This window comes from Micromys minutus (assembly GCF_963924665.1).
Source record: "Micromys minutus genome assembly, chromosome: 13".
NCBI lineage: Eukaryota > Metazoa > Chordata > Mammalia > Rodentia > Muridae > Micromys > Micromys minutus.
Window position 1 is genome coordinate 11,658,322 of NC_137982.1, and position 17,076 is coordinate 11,675,397.

Below are 17,076 nucleotides of genomic sequence, written 5' to 3' on the forward strand. Positions count from 1 at the left end.
TAGAGTTTCGCCTGTTGGTTCTAATGGCAGATGGTTCCAGAGAAATGCTTGTCAAGGTAAGAAGTTAAGAATGGACATCTCCAATCGCACCGAGGCATCAGGCTCTTTACAGCAAACGGGGTTATGATGGTGAGAAGGGGTAAGTAAAACGGGAGTAGACTGTGTCAAGATACTGCGGGAAAAGAGCCTTCTGGGCTTCCGTAAGTCATGTTGCAAACAGCTGTAGCTGAATCAAATCAGAGACAAGCAGAATGTAACCCAGCTTCCAGACACTAGGCGGCATCGCAAGCTCCATAAACTCTCCTCAGACTCCTTCATGCCTACATCCCTGGCACCCTTTATAAATTCTGGGGCTCCAAACGGTTATAATTCCCAAGGAGAGTCCAGTTGCCAGAAAGATCGACATTCAGATAAGAAGAGCAAGTAAAATGGCTCCTCTGGGTTTAGACATACCTTTCCCGAGGTCCCCTGAGAACAGCTGGGGACTGTGTCTGATAGGTTTTCAAAACAAAGACTTGGGCGACCAAAATCTATATAATAGATTATATATAGATAATAATCTACATAAAACTCTGACACATGCTATAGCATGGCTGAACCTCGGGGACATTATACCAACGAGAGAAGCCAATTACAAAAAAGACTGCTTATTGTGAAATTCTGTTTAAAAAAACAAACGACCTACCAAGGGCAGGAAATCCATGGCAGATAGGTATGGTACCCACGGATGGCAGTGGTAAGCAGGGGCTTCAGAGGGAGGGGCATCTGGAGATGCACGGAGTGATTACCGGGATGTAACAACACACGGTTGGAGCTGGATAGACTGCTATCCCTATGACACTGGAGGTGTAACAAATGTCACTAAATATCACTGGATTGTATGCTTTCTGGAGGGAGGGGTTGGTTTGGATCAAATCTAAGACCTCACACACACTAGGCAACTTTCTATCATTGAACCACACCCCAGGCCCTCAAGGTTGTGCTCTTAGAATTTACAGTGCCTGAGCTTTATTTCCACAGTCTTTCTATTTTTTTATGTATATGAGTACACTGTAGCTGTCTTCAGAAACACCAGAAGAAGGCATTACAGATCCCTTTACAGATGATTGTGAGCCACCATGTGGTTGCTGGGAATTGAACTCAGGACCTCTGGAAGAGCAGCCAGTGCTCTAACCACTGAACCGTCTCTTCACAGTCTTAAGTGTCAGCGTCCCTCAGTTCCATGTGCTTAGGGCTCCTCCAGTGAGCCCGAGCATGGAAATCAATAATGTCTAGCGACTAAAAAGTTTCCAGTCAACTTAGTTTGCAGTGGCAGTTGTCTCCCTCTTTACTCCAAAGGTAATTTCTCCTAACCTCCCAAACAAGTCCCAGTGACATCTTGCTTCCTGGAGACAACCCCCACCAGCTGATCTCTCTGGTGTCTGTAGTAGTCATGGTGACTTATGCTGTCACTGGTTTTAAACTCACAATTCTGCAAGACAGAAAGTAACAACCAGTCCTTCCTTTGGCTTGTCTCCTCACTTATCATTAAAACGCACATTAGAGAGAGTCTACCTACTGTCAGCAGTGTGGTGGCACATCACCTACCACTCCAGCCTCAGGAAGCTGAGCTACGAGTACCAAGTACCTGTTCCAGGCTGGCATGGCCCATGTAGAGAGACTGCTTCTCAAAAACCAATACCAAACTAAAACACAGCATTAACTAAATTGCTTCATTTGAATGCAGTTATCATTGATTTATTTACATGTCATTATTTTTTTAGAAAAGGCTCCTGGAGGCTCAAAACAGCTATGCGACTCGCTTACTACAGAGTGAAGACTTGCATGTTGTCTTTTAGCCACAAAAGAAAGCTTTTTTATTTTATTTTATTTTTATTTTTAATTTTTTTAATTTTGAGACACTGTCTGATTCTGTAGCCCAAGCCTGGGCAGGAATCCACTAGGCAGTACAGGTTTTCCTTGAGTTTGTGGCAATCCCTTCAGCCTCTGAGGGTTGAAATTATAGGCAGAAACCCTCATGCCCAGCAAAGAACGTGCCGTTAGGTTTGTTAAGAAGGCAGCCGCCAGGATCAGGCTCCTGTGCACACAGAACACCTGTGACTGTTCTCCATCTCACCAGGAAAGGTTCCAGGGGTTCCAGGACCCGTGTTGTATGGAGGTGCAGGGTGTATGGCACCCTACATGCTGCCACCTTTCCAGGGAAGCCTTGGGGTTGAGGGTCTAGGGACATCTGTTCAATTAAGACTGGGTGGGGCAAATGAAATCCCCCCCCCCCCGTCCCCAGTTCTCTTGATGACAAACACGGTAGGCAGGAACTACAAAGGACCATGCCACTGGCTCTAGAACTGGGCATGGAGACGCACACTTGTAATCCTCTGACAAGGAGTCAGAAACAGGAGGATTGTGAGCACAGGGCCTGCCTAGGCTTCATACTGATACCTAACACAAACAGCAGACAAACAGCAGCAGAAAGGAATGAAAACTCTAAGTACAGGGAGACCCCGGCCTGGAATTCCACGGTGACGTCGCTTGCTACAGTTCTGATGGCGTGGCATCCACAGTTTTTTGTCCCCATATCCTTGCATGTTTTTTAAGGCCCCTACCCTGTGTTTTGTCCCATTACCTTGAGTCATAGGAACTGTGAATAATTTTAGCCTTAAACCTGCTACAGTTACCAAAATAACAATTGCTTATAATTGACTGCAATGTGCTCTCGTGGATGCTGGCTAAAAATAAAATAAAAAGGTGAAATTGAGGGAAAAATCATTAAATGGCACTTAGCTAGTTACACACCTGCTTATGCTACAGGTAAGAGAGAGGAAGATGAAAGGGTTTCTAGATTAGAAATGAAGCCAGAGCCCTGAAACCTCTGTCCCTGGACATCAATACAAACGTCAATGCCGTTTAAATTAAAAATGAGATGCTGCTGCTTATGGCTTGACGAGTTCTAAAATGCCTCTTTCATCCTTCCCAATCGATGGTCCTGGGCTCCTTGGCCATTAAACTTCAGGTCTTCATCTCGTATGGACTGTGTAGGTAACTCGAAACAAGAACCGGGAAGAAGCAAGCCTCGCTGGGCTGCTTCACCGTGACGGGCGGAACGCCTGCTTCTCTGTGCTTGGTCGCAAAGATTATAGAATGCTCAGGCCTCCCACCCGAGTACTAACCTGCCCTGACTCTGTTTAGCCTCTGAGCTCAGAGGAGACCCACGCATTCGGGGTGGTATGGGTGTGGAAGAGCCCTCTGGTGGGCTATCCAATCCCAGGTGATCAGCCCTAAGCGCACATACGGAACAGCAGCACTGCTATGCTTGGTAGATTATATATGTGACTTACATATATATATATATATATATATATATATATATATGGATGGTTGTTGGAGGTAGTGACTGTTGAGGTAGAATGATGGGAAGTGCACGTGAGGAGCTGGAGAGAGTGAATGAAAAATAAAATGCAAAGAACACAAATATAGTGCCCATGCAGGAAATTTGCAAAATTAAAAAAAAAAAAAAAAAAAAAAAAAAAAAAAAAAAACTTTTAATTTAAAATTTCAAAGTATGCTCGGGCCACACAATGGATTTTGAACTTTTTGCTTCCAGTGAAGAAGTCAGAATATAGATGTGTCAAGGTCATCCTAAAATAATCTACACCACCATGCTGCAGAAAGCCACCTACTTCTCTCCGCACGGAGCACAAAGTCTCTTGGGGTCTCGTCTTGGCTGCTGAAATCAATAACCATTACAGAAAAGATTTTTAAGGAGTGTGCCTTATGGCAATTAATCTGACTAGATTGCAACTCTAGTTGGAGATTCTTCTGAGGGTCGGCAGTGTGTATTTAGTCAGTGGTCCTATCATTTGCCCACTGTCACGCCAAAGATGCTCTGAGGATCTGGCGGCCCAAAGATCTCATCTCTGAAGCAGGAGTCAGCGGGGGCCACACAGACAGAACTGGCTAAGCAACCATAGAATTGAAAGTTTGTGGTGACATCGCTCTCAGGACAGATCAGGGGAATAGTTACCACCCAGCCTGACTGAAGATATGACCCATCTTAAAGACTCACATTTCCTGCAAGGTATGTTTGGCTGCCAAGATGCAGCACCTAGGGAACTTGCAAATGTATGGACAACCCTCTAAGCCGTAGCCATAAGAATCAGCGTTGCTGAGGGTGGAGGCCGTTGTGCTGGCATTTTGAAAGCTAATCTGGAAGGTTCTCATGTGCGGTCAAGGGTGAGAAGAAGTGCTATAAGGTGACTCAAGCAGGGGCCAGGCTTGAGCCCCATTGATGAGGAGTCTCAGCAGAGGAACCTACACCACTTGTTGGGAAGTCAACATTCCTCCCTGCCTCAAGCCATGATACTTAGGGCTGAAAGTCTGGGAGCTTTTAGGTCAGTCTGACACATCACGAGATATGGGAAGAACTACTTGAAACACCTGCTTTCTGGTTTTGGCCAGTACTCAGTCAACAATACTCAGTCAACAACAAACACTTTGTGGAAACCTGACGTGTGTGTGTGTGTGTGTGTGTGTGTGTGTGTGTGTGTGTGTGTGTGTGTGTGGTGGGGGACAAACAGAACCAACCGGTAAAATGCCCTTTACATCGAGGGTGCTTGAGTGGAAAGTGAAGGGAGGATGTTCATTGTTCCCCTTGGAGTCCCCATGGGTAGCTGCAGGGACATGGGGGATGGGAATTTAATTTGGACCTATGCTAGAGGGGTCAGAAGAAGATAGCATCCACTCTGCAGACTCAAAGCTCACACCACAAGAGGACAAAACAGTGTGAGGGAGGGCAGAGGCTGCTCTCTCTCTGTCCCGCTGCTGGGGCTTCCCCTGCACGCTGTCACACTCCTGTCCACCAAAGAGCCATGAATTCATCGCTGGGGGGGGGGTGCGAGATTAGGATGTAGACGGCTGTGGGAAATACATCACTGAATCCCCGGGTCACACAACTCCAGCTTCTCAGCAATACAGTTGTGTACTGGTTGGTTGGTTGGTTGGTTGGTTGGTTGGTTGGTTGGTTGCAAGTAGTGCTGGGAACTGGGCTCAGGCTCTCACACATGTTAGGCACATGCTCCACCATTGAGCTATATTCCCAACCATTCCTGATTTTGAGTTGCTGGTTACATGGGACTATTTACAAAGTGCATGATTGATTCGTTTAGCTCTCAAGAAGCTACTTCACCTGCTTGGGACACAGAACAGAGACAGAAAGCAGTGACACACTAGAGACTTACTGGATCTCCTTTTTCTTCTTCAGTGGATCCATGAGGCGCAGCGTGTCTCTGATCACTGCCACCTTTACTTCTTCATCCACCAGACTGGGGATATTTTCAAACACCCCTGGAGAGAGCTTGGAAGGTAAGGATTCCGAGTTAGAGCCACACTGAGACCCAGTTCTGATGATTATCCCTGGCTGCCTCCAACTAGCTCAAATGGTTGTGCGATTACACATCTGGCCTATACAAATCCATAGACGACAAGTTTTAAACCTTCCCTCCATATTAGCATGCAAATTCCATTTTATAAATTCACAAAACTTCTAAAGAGAAACAATGTCTATATGGTTATGCTGTTATTGGCATGGTTTTATTCTGTTAGCCCAGGCTAGCCACTGACTTGATATGTAGCTGAGGATGGAGTGGAACTCGTGTGTGCATCATATGCCTGGTCTTAGTACTGTGCTTCTTGGATTATTTTTGTAAGAGCTGAGTCTGAGAAGAGGGCTGAAAGAAAATTAAAAGAATCCGGATAATCCCCCCAAAGCCCACCAGTAATTTTAGGGGTCTTTCCTCTAGCTCTTTAAATGTGTTGTGAGGGGCGGCGCAGACACTGTTAAATGTACTGCTTATCTTAGTGGCTCAAGAACATCGACGTGGCTAACTCACAGTCATAGAATTTCAATTAGCTCATCTCCTGAGGCTAACTAATTAGTTCATGTCAAAACTGATAGAAAGACTCAGCTGCTTCTAACTTTCCCACCTTAAAAATGAGAAGAATGGCATGCTGGGAAATTACCAAGGGTCAAAAAGGTCTCATATTAATAGACTCTGTTTGGAGCTCGACAGAACTAAAAGTATTTGACTTGAACAAAACTTTGCTGCAAATTTCAAGGGTGGCAAGTCTTGGGCAGCCAAGGGGACGCCCTGCAAGCAGGGGTATGTGCGCTGCAGCCTCACCACCCATGGGGTGCTCAGAAGCCTCATGGCCCAGGACATACTGCAATTACTCACTTCGTATTCATGCTCAATTCTCATGCTGGGGTTTGCGTTCACTTCAAGTAGCATGGGCTTCAGATTTTTCATCAGAAGAATGTCAAAGCCTAGAATCTGGGCAGAACAAACATAACTCAGCATTATTTCCCGGGCCACAATTTCTTCTCAGGAATTAAGTATGGTGTTAGGGACATTAAGGGGAAAATAAATCCCAACTTGGTCTCCAGCCTTGGCCTTGACCCTGATCTTTGTCCTCCACACCCCTGGCTCCCCTGGGCATACTTGTCCGACCAAATGGATAGCAGCCTTTTTTTATGGGAATCTCTGTAATGGGATGCAGCGTTCCCGTAGTGCCTCTCAGCACTATTGGTGTTGTCCCAAGTGCCCATAAAATGATGACCCCTTTCCTTTTAACAGGCTTTTTATTATGTTAAGGACTACAAGCAGTCCATTGACTTCCTTTGGCCTTTGTTCCACTTTCCTCTGTTAAGCTACTCCTTGGCTGCATTTCTGGAAACCTGAGGCCATCTTTCTTAAGCTGGAGAGTAGATGAGTGTCTTGTAAGGTTTCAAAGCAGCTCATCCTACAGGCCATACCTGCGGAATCAATGCCGAGTGCGGTAGTCACCCACCCCCAGGGCGAGCCTGATAGAGCCTCTTGGTGTGTGTGTGTGTGTTCCAGTTCCTAGGACCCCTACTGATGTACACACACACACACACACACACACACACACACACAGCATTAGTAACTGTATGACGTACCAAAGATTGAGAATCTCATCAGGTCCTATGGAAACACTCTCAGACAGAAGCAGAATTTGGGCCTTGGAAAGCACTGTGGGTTTCCTCAGCACCGCCTACCTGAGTGGGTGCGTTGGCTCTCACATATAAACCAATCACATGTGCCTCCAGTATTATATGAGTATGTGTCTCTTTGCTCAAAAACCATTAATACTTTTCTGACAGTGATACCAGAGCATAAAACCAGGCTGGAAAGCCCCTCCAAACAAGGAACCCTGAGCAGGGACTCCACACATCCCCAGCCCAGGTCAGGCTGGTACTCAGGGGTCATTCCATCACTAACTTCTGGACACCTGTGCTTGAATTCAGCACTGACCGGCCCCACGTGAAGCTCTGCCATCCAGCCACCCTTGCCTCTGAACCCTTCCATATCAGATCAGACCGAGCACCTTGTTCTCCCCTTACACAGTCCTCCACCAGTACAATTTTGCAACCTTGACATCCCTCCTCGTGAGGTTCAGACTTGAACTACATGGACCTCAGATTCCGGGGGTGGGGGGTAGGAGGTCCCATTATTTCTAGAGAGGGAAGAACATTAGAACATTTCCAACAACGTTGATACAACCCCAGGTCTCAAAAAATAATGCATGAGGATAAGCAGACAGAAAAGAAAAACGTGCAGTGTAGACGCCTCTTCATCTGTGGATTTGAGAGCAAGAGACGAAGGGAATCCATTTGCTCACCCATATAGAATACACATTAGTTAAATGGTAATTATCAAACTGTAGGTTCATCTATATTAATGAAATCAAAGTCTGGATGGCCATTTTTGGGAATGATTCAAAATGAACTTCTGTCTTGGTGACGGGTAATCAGGATGAGGAACTGGGAAAAATCACCCTTGGACTATTTTTCTTCCCATGGTCATGAAAAGGCAGGAATGGAAATCAGTAGACACGGCATATGTGTCACAGACCTGCTGAATAATAAATGGCACGTGGGTATGAGGGATGAGGCCTTTAAGAGATCTGGTGACATCGTCAGTGTAACTTTGATCCTGGCCCGAGCCATGTGCTGCAGCTGAGGCCGAGGACATCGGCTGGTGCCAGTGCTGGTCATCCGTGATTGTCCTGGCTTTCCGCTGCGTCTTAGAAGTGTGGATTTACACTTTTTCAGACCAGGTAGACTCTTCGATGTCCCAGGCCCAGTGGACTGGTGAATGAACAGGGATGTTGAGAGCTGGAGGAGTGGGCAGTGAAACCTCCTCCAAGCTGGTTGGCACCTACTGATGTCAACCATTCAAGAATCTGAACATGGCTGCGTGGTTTTGAATGTATTGAAGCTTATATGCTTTGGAATCAGAAAGCCGTGGGCTCCAGTCAGTCTCAGCCCAGTTTCCTTCCACTAGCTCTTTAACAGGCGTTAGGGAAGATATTTGGTTTCTCTGATCCCGTTACCTCATTGAAAAATGGGTATAAAATGGAAGCCCTATAGCGTCATCAACCATGTCCATGAAAAGTGGTACTTAGGACTGTGCTCACCATCCAGAAGGTGATCTACGCTATCTCGCTTTCCAGTTTCCATCTAAGCCATCACAAGAAATGGAAATGGCATGGGCATGCTGTAGAGTCACAAAGGAAGCTTTCATGTCCCAGCTCTGCCTTTATGACTGAAGCCAGGCCTCTCAGTGACTCTCGGCCCCACTGTCTTTACCTGTAAAACTGGAATAAGAGCTTTCACTCGCTCATTAGTGTGATATTTACCAAATGGTTTCTACAACCAAGCACTGTCAAGTTGGACTTACAATGGAATTCATTCTCCAAAGCATTTGATGGAACGTATGTCTGAGGAAGCCCAAGCAATATTATAGTTCTTATAAGTTTAGGAATATTTGAATTATTTTCCTCTCAACAAGTTTGCTGATGAACTATCTCAGACTCAAAGGACTGGGAACAACTTCGATTTGGATCTTGCTACTAAAATCCCAGATTGGACCAACTTTGATGTATTTTTAATATAATACTTCCAGGAAGAGACATTTGTGCACTTTTTTTTTTTTTTTTTTTTTTTTTTTTTTTTTTGGCTTTTTGAAAACTCACTGATGTCATCCAGCCTCTTCTCTTAGGAGAGCCTAGAAACCTGCTGCTTGGGAATGGAAGAAACTCCCTCCTGCTGTTGTAGCACGGCAAGTATTGTCAAATGGAGAGGTGGCTTTTCGGTCGTGTGATCTTCTGCCTTATGGAGCCTTTCTACCAACACTTAAGTGGTGAGGCCTCCCGCCTGAAGGGTGCCCTGGCATTTAAAACCATCTGGGCTTCACCGTTGACCTCTAGAAGCTTCAGACTGAGTTGGAAAGGGTCCTGAGTGACCGACTGTAGACTCACACAAAGGCTTCAAGCTACAGTCCACAGAGAGAATGTTCTCTTCTGAGCGATCTACAGACAACGCAAATCAACTATTCTCAACAAGAAGGTCTGGGACTCCTCAAAGTATACACACAACTGCCCATGGCCTATGGACTCTCATGTCCCAATGTGTCCGGTATCCCAGGATTCAAGAGTTTGCACAACCCCCAACCACCCCTACCCACTTGAGTGAAAGTGATGTTTAGTACCTGTTTGTGACAGAAAGAGGAAGAAATGAAGGTGTGCCACTTTCAACATTAAGTTCAAAAAGGATAGTGAGTGGCTTCTGTCTGGGGCGCTCTTCTCCACTCTGAGAGAAGCCGCCAAGCATGCAAGTGAGCAGCCCTGCAGACAAGGGTAGCCACCTGCCAGGCGGGACCCAAGGCCTGTCAACACTGAGTGAACTTGGAGGTGGACCTTCCTCAAGTAGGCAGGCCCTGAGAGGACTGACACCCTGGCCAGCCTGGAGCCTACAGCCAAAGGCACATCAGTTACTCCCAGATTTTTGTTTGTTTGTTTTGAGAAGGGGAGAAATCTCACTGTGTAACCCTGACTAACCTGGAATTTGCTATGTAGACCAGACTAGTCTCTAATTTGCAGAGATCTACCTGTCCCCTGAGTGTTAGAATTATACCCCCAGATCTTTAAAAGTTTATTATGTTGGGGTTTTCAGATGTATTTATTATTTTCTGCGTATTAGTATTTTGCTTGCTTGTACATTTGTGCACTGTGGGTGCCTGGTGCCTTCTGAGGTCAGGAGTTAAAGGAGTTATAAGCCAGCATATAGGTGCTAGGAATCAAACCCAGGTCCTCCGCAAGAGCAACAAATGCTCTTAACTGCTGAGCCAACTCTCCAGCCCCTCCCTCTAGCTTCTTCATCACCAAAAATCCTTGTGATCTAAGGACTCTTGAGGCTCTTTTGAGCTGCTCATTTGTCCACAGCAGTGGATAACAAACAAAGCATCCTTTTCCTGTAAAATCCACGCCCCTTCCTGTATTTCTTATGCAACCGTCAATCAAGTCAAAACATCTCTTTTCACACCTTACAGCTGCCTGGTCACCAGCTCCTGCATGAACTTTCTAGATCTGGCCCAGTTTCACTTCTGGAACCCTACTCTCAGCTCTCACCTCTTTCTGATTTCAAACTCATACTTTTTAAATTAAATTATCTGGCGTGAGACGGCAGGGTAACTTCTAGAATGCAAATAGAATACTGCCATTCCTATGCCTCACTTGCACCGCCCATAGGGGGGTTCAAGTCCTATGATGTGCCCTTCAGTGAAGGGTTGTCCGGACCCTGTCTCACCCTTACCTCCTTCCTCACTCCTGCTCACCATGGGTTCTAATCACACAACTCTAGTTTGCTGTGTCTCTCTGACCCCCACTCTTCTTCCTGGATGGCACTATTTCTTTGTAACTAGGAACAAAGCTACTCAAAATAAAGCTCTGTTGTCTCCAGGGCTCACATTTTTGAGGCAAGAGGGCCATGAGCAAAGTAAGAACACAGAGCCTGGCACAGGGCTACCAGAGAAGGCCTTCCTTAGGAGGAATCTTTTGTCAACTACTGTCTTTTGACTCAGTGTGTGTGTGTGTGTGTGTGTGTGTGTGTGTACATGCCATTCTTCCTTTCAATGGAAGCAGTCTTTATTCCATGGCTCTCTAAAGATGTTGTCATCATTACTGGTTATTGACAGTTTGATTGTCTTATGGTGGGGTGTGGGGTGGGGGTATGAGTGGGGATGAATGACGTGTGTCCTGTTTGGAGTTTGTTGGTGGTTTTTTGTTTGTTTTTTTTATCTTTTGTTTTGTTTTAGCTTTTTGGATTTTGAACTTCTGTTATGTTTAACCAAATTTGGAAAGTTTCTGAGGCCAGTTCTTTACATGTTTTCTGTGCTTTCCTTTTCTCTGCTGTCCTGGGACCCAGATGAACATGTGTTAGGCCTCCTGGTGTGTTCCGTGATTTGCTGTCCTGTACCTGTGTAGTTTTACATAGCTCTGCTTGTGTCCTCAAGGTCACTGCTGCTTGCTTTAGCTTGACGTTTATCCCAGTCTGTGAAACTGCACACCATTAACAAGATTCCATTTTGTATTTCTTGCTGCTTCTTTGCTTTCCTTTAGGACGGGGCATCAGTATACAACCAGGGTTGACCTCCGTCCCTCAGCCTCAGCCTCAGCCTCCCTTGTGCTAAGATCATAGATGTGGACCAGCATGCTTAGTTTGGATGTTAGACTCTTTAGAAGCTTCACTTGCTCTTTTTAAGGACTTCTAGCTCTCTCTTCATTAACACAGTATTTTCCGTGAGTTCTTGTGATCACTATAATTATTTTGTTATTCTTTTCCTGATGGTTCCATTGTCATTGAGACTTGGATCCAGTGAACACTTGTCTGCAGCTCTCCTTCCTGTGTACACTGTTAGAGATTTCTTTAGTTGGGTGCTGGGCATCATGGTGGCACCAATGACAGATGTCTAGAATCTGTCTCAAGACTCTGGGCTTTGTGCTGCAATCAGTCTTTGTGGTTTATTCTAATACCTTAAAATCTTGTTGCTCAGATGGGCTGTGTCAACTGAGGAAGAACCCCTGTGTCAACTCATGGAGACAGAATACCTTTGATGTCGTCATTAAACACTCTCAATAACCAGCAAGGCCTCTGGACTGTGGCTCAGGTCTGGACTGTTCAAGACTAGAACTCCTCTCCATCATGCGTGAGCTTCAGAAAGTCACATTATCAGTTCTGGGTCATTCTGTGCCAGCTTGGTAGATGAACACACACCCCCTCCCAACACACACACACAAATGTCCTGGGACTCTACTAAGACTTCCTGGGCAGATTGACTTAACCAGCAGTTTTCCAGAATCCAGCCCACATGGACAGTCACTTTCCTTGAGGTCACCAGGTCTGTGTGGCACCCCATCCTTGTCCCATGCTCCAGTCACTGCCTCCATCAGAAAACAAGGACATCAATGGGATTTGCTTTGATTCCATCCTTTTTTGGGGGCTCACAGAGCAAGGCCACCTCTACCATCAAAAGCTCAAAACACTTACTCATGTACCTATTTTTAAATGTTCCTGGCAGCCTAGCTGTTGAGGATGAGTCTTTGTGGCTCCATCATGACCAGAACTGTGGATTTCAGGAGGTGACATGTCAACATTGAGTAAAGTAAGAGAGTGAGTCCTGTTTGAAAGGCTGGTAAGAACATTCTAGAAAAGAGCACTTTTGAGTGACAACGTGGATGGACAAAAGGTAAGTGACAGGAGCTGAGCTCAGATAGAACAGAGAGGATGGATTAGACAGCATCTTATAAGCCACATAGCAGCCAGGGCTGTGAGTGCAATGCAGATGCCTTTGGGGATTTAAGCAAGAGAAGTCAATGTCGTCTGACTTGTATTTCTAAAGCTTCTTGTTGGCTACTGCAGGGTTATTTGTGGGTTGCATGTGGCAAGGAGCAGATGGAAGAGCTACGGATGATTCCAGCTTCTGGTCTAAGTGAGTGCTGCTCGCTTCCTGAAACAGGAAGGGCTGTGGATGGCAGGCTGTCGGAAGGGAGGTGCTACTGACTCTGGTGTTTGGTACCCACTAGCTATCCCAGTAGGTAGAGCAAGTGATCGGTGGTATGTGTCAGCCTGGAGCTCCAGCAGAGGTCAAGATTAGCAATATGAATTTAGGATTCAACAGCATTTAGCTGATCCCTAAAGCCATGGGGCAGGATGAGATTATTTAGGAAGAGATGGTAGATGCACAAAGACAAATTTCCAAGAATCTGTCTCCAGGGATCTCCAATATATCTCCAATAATGATAGGCCCAGACAGAGGCTGAGGAAGAGCAACCAGGAAGGTGTCGGGGAAACAGGAGAATGTGGGACCCTTCAATGTCTGCTGGGGACCCTCTTCTTCATGCCTTGAATTCACTTGGGCATCCCCTCCTCTGGGAGCCTTTGGTTGGGCAGCTAACTCTTCCCCTCATCTCGTGTGTGTCCTTGGACAGCACGATGTGTGAAGGAGCAGGGATTATCTCTGTGAGTCTTTCACACTAAATGAAGCACCCCTGAGAGGCCCTGGCCTCACCTTGTCCTTAGCCTCATGCCTCATGCCTATCTCAGGCCTCATCTCAGTGGATGCCCAGGGCATGTGCTGGATTGTGAGGGAGGAAAAGAACACAGCTGTCAGAGTGGTCGGGGGAGGCTTTACAGAGAATGTCTTGAGCTGTACTTTGGAAGGTACTGAATATTGAAACCAATGAATAGGAGAGATCAGACCAGGCCGGCAGAGACAGAGGAAAACCAATGGCACAACCAGGAAGGCACTGGTGGGAGACCACGGGAGAGAAAGTATATCTGGTATGGGAGAGCCAAGGTTGAGGCACGGGGAAGCTAGGGAGCCTGGTTGGAATGTGATAAATGCCAGGCTAAGGGCTTGATTTCCAAACTTGGTTCCAAACTTGTATCACCAATGTTCTAGTTAACATCAAAATGAAGATAGTTGCTGATTTATCGTAACTTCAAGGTCCTTTCTCGTGGGTAGGTGTGAGAACTGTTGTCATAGTAATAAACACCCATCCTCTCACTTATTAAGTGACTGCTGTGTGTTGGAGACTGGTTCACACTGCTCCCTCTTCCTGGAGCATAGGACAACTCCGGGAAATGGCTACAAACAAACTCGCTACGTGAATCTAAGAAATCCAGACTAGGAAAGGCCGACTTATTGAGCTCGCCAGCTACAGTTGCTGTAAGCAAACCCAGTCCATCTGAGAGGGAAACCCCAGCCCTTGACACAACCCGCAACCCATACACCGATTCTCAGCTTCTGCCTGTGCTATGTCTGGGCTGTGGGATAAGAAAGAGGGCAGAGGACAGAGGAAGAGGAGGATTATGCTCGGCCTTAGGAAAGCTCTGTCTCCAGACATCCAACAGGAGGGTCATGGCTGAGGCCAGAATTAGACATGGGGAACAAGAAAAATACACAGTCTAAGCCACAGAGTGTGTTCCCTCTGTGTGTGTTTCTGCCACATGATCGTCTACACCCAGGCTGACCTTGATATTTAAGCCAGGGTCACACTGCTGCCCTCAAGACAGCAGACGTGAGGCTCTGTGGCTGTGGCTGCCTGGGCAATGACAAGGGACAGCCTGGAATGACAGGGCAGCTGTGTTCCTCAGCAGCAGATTACAGGAAATCTGACCATAACAGAGCCCTGCCAGCTGTTGCTTGGCCACCATGTTTTCCAAGTCATTACTGTGGTCATGGCTGGAACAGGGTCACAGTCACATGCCCCAGATGAGTATAATTTGGTTGGCTAGGGTTTGTGCTCTGTATTGCTGCCATGTGGCCAGGCCTTGCTATAAGCAAGAAAGACATACCCAGCTAAGAAACTACCGTCCTGCATTTGTGCAGTCTCAATGGTTTGCAAAGGGTTTCCTACGTAATCCTTGTCTCATGGGAGTTGGATGCCGACCCTGTGAGGCAGGGGAGGAAGCTGAGCTCCTGAAGGGTTAAGAGATTAGGATAGGTCACGTGGCAAATGGACATCAGAACCATACTATGGAAACCTGCTCAAGGTCTGCTCAGGGGTCTGGAGCTCAGCTAAGAGCATTCTGAAAGGTGGTGTGTGCAGACGGAGCAAGCAGGAGTGGACTCAGCTTCGTGTAGAATGTCAAATTCTCCCTCTCGCTGTGTGTCTGAGACACTTAGAGCAACAAATGCTAAGCAGATACCACTTGACACCTTAAAGCCACTTCACCCGCGTCGCTTCCCAGTTCGTGCACACACACACAGGTGTGAGTGTACAGAGGGAACCTAAGAGGTATGTGGTGGTGAGAAAGACTCCAGTACTCATCAAGCCAGAAAAGGGCTTCGTTCCCAGTCTGCCTCTTCATCCTGGAAGCATTTAGTATGTGTGGTCAAGCAGTGGCAAAGGATCACGAGGCTCTGGGCCCATTTGTTAAATATGACCCTGATCTGGACCTTTAGCTGGCCCTGCCCGAACCCTGATGGCTACTGTTGCCTGTCACTGCAGGACACGCACATAATGACCATCCTGGTCCTCCTTGCTAGGCCTCTGTGGTTTGGCCATGGTTGCCTGACCCCATGTGATGCTCCTAGAATAGCTGTCACTGCCGAACATGCATGGCCACACTTGTCCTCAAGGATGAACCCTGGGTGTGACTGTATCACAAGTGTCTCCTCTGCCCTCACTTTGTGTGCCTGGGTCAGGGCTTCTTTGATCTGGCACTGTCTTGCAGTCTTCCTCAGCAGCCCTTTCTAAGCTTCTCCCCATGGCTATTGCACATACCTGCTTAAGAACCGAAGACACGGCGGGTGGGGCTGGCATAGGGCCATGGACGGGACTCTACAGGACAACTGCTACTTCTCCCATTGTCTCCATCCCCATCCAGAGGCTTTCACTTGATGACCCTGCTGATGGGGCCCAGTCCCTGAGTCTCTGGACCTGGAGTTAGTTACCCAGGTTGCTTTGGGGCAGTCAGTAGGCATTCATGGGAGAGACATGGCTCTGATCCCTCTCCTCACTCTTGCCCCTTACCGCCTTTGATCCTTATAGTCTAGCCAGGACACACACAGCTCTCCCTTGACAAAAACAAAGTGATAGACTGATTACTTATGTGACGTATACCAGTGCGAGCAAGGCCATGCCACCAGCCGCAGGAGACAGACTTTGAACCAGTGCCTGTGAAGGAGCGGGTGCTTCAGGAGGTGGGACTTCACACCGGGGCTGTTATGAAGCTCGGATGTCAATCAGAGAATGCATGTCCCCCTGTCTGGGGGGTTATACATTCATGACCACGTGTAGTTCTGAAAATGGACGAAATGACCAGCATAACATTCAGAGCAGTGGTTATGCAGAGGACAGGCTGAGGAAGAGACTAGGGAAGAATTCACATTGGAGCCGGGTCAGGTGTGATCATTACAAATATGTTCTGGGTTGTTTTATTCCTTACATATCACACACACACACACACACACACACACACACACACACACACACACACACAGCTATGCAACAATATCAAAGATTAGGAGGAGAGGATCCCAGAGGTTTATCTTATCTTCTCTCGCCCGGTCTGACAGATTTGGAGACAAGAAGGTGTGCCCAGTGAGTGTCTAGTCTCCGTGCCCCAGTCTCATCCCTAAGAGCTATGATGTTAAAAGCTGTTTTACTCCATTTCCTTCCCTCTCACAAACTGGCTGGCTGCCCGAAACCGTTCTTGCTAGAGTTCCCAGGACAAGTGTTAGTGAATGTAATGGACAGTTCCAGGAATGGTCTTGCCTGACATCCTGGCAATGTTTGAGGCTACAGGCCCGTGCCCAGGTGTTCTCTGAGCATCTCTTCCTTGGCATTCCCAACACATTCCCCTTGACCAAGCACCTCAGTCTCCTTTGTTGTAAAGATGGGGGTGTCACAGGGGTCCTCCCCATACCTCCTCATGCCTTCAGTCACTGCAGCAGATGAGTTCCCAGTTCCTCCTGCAGTTCACCCCCGTCTTTTCCAAATGCCAGCCCGAATATCCACATATATTAACCTCTCCTTTCGACTGCCATACAGGCATTTGCCTCCAGATCCTGCCCCTCCCTGAGACCCTAGTCCTCTACAAGCCTCTATACATCTTCCCAACAGACCAAGACACAGCTCCATCCCAGGAGCTCCTCTTCTCTCTGCTACCATCTTTCTCTTTCCTCCTGCAGTCACCGAGTCTAGCCATCCAAC

At 47.0% G+C, this 17,076-nt stretch overlaps 1 protein-coding gene across 1 annotated transcript in view; it reads right to left on the reverse strand.

Annotated features, from left to right (window-relative positions):
- Positions 1-17,076, reverse strand: part of TTLL11 (tubulin tyrosine ligase like 11) — a 220,079-nt gene that overhangs the window by 129,883 nt on the left and 73,120 nt on the right. The window contains exons 5-6 of the mRNA XM_080927546.1: positions 6,231-6,326; positions 5,235-5,350 (exon numbers count right to left, since the gene is read on the reverse strand). Coding sequence (XP_080783672.1) covers positions 5,235-5,350; positions 6,231-6,326 — 212 coding nt within the window. The remainder of the gene's footprint in view (positions 1-5,234; positions 5,351-6,230; positions 6,327-17,076) is intronic.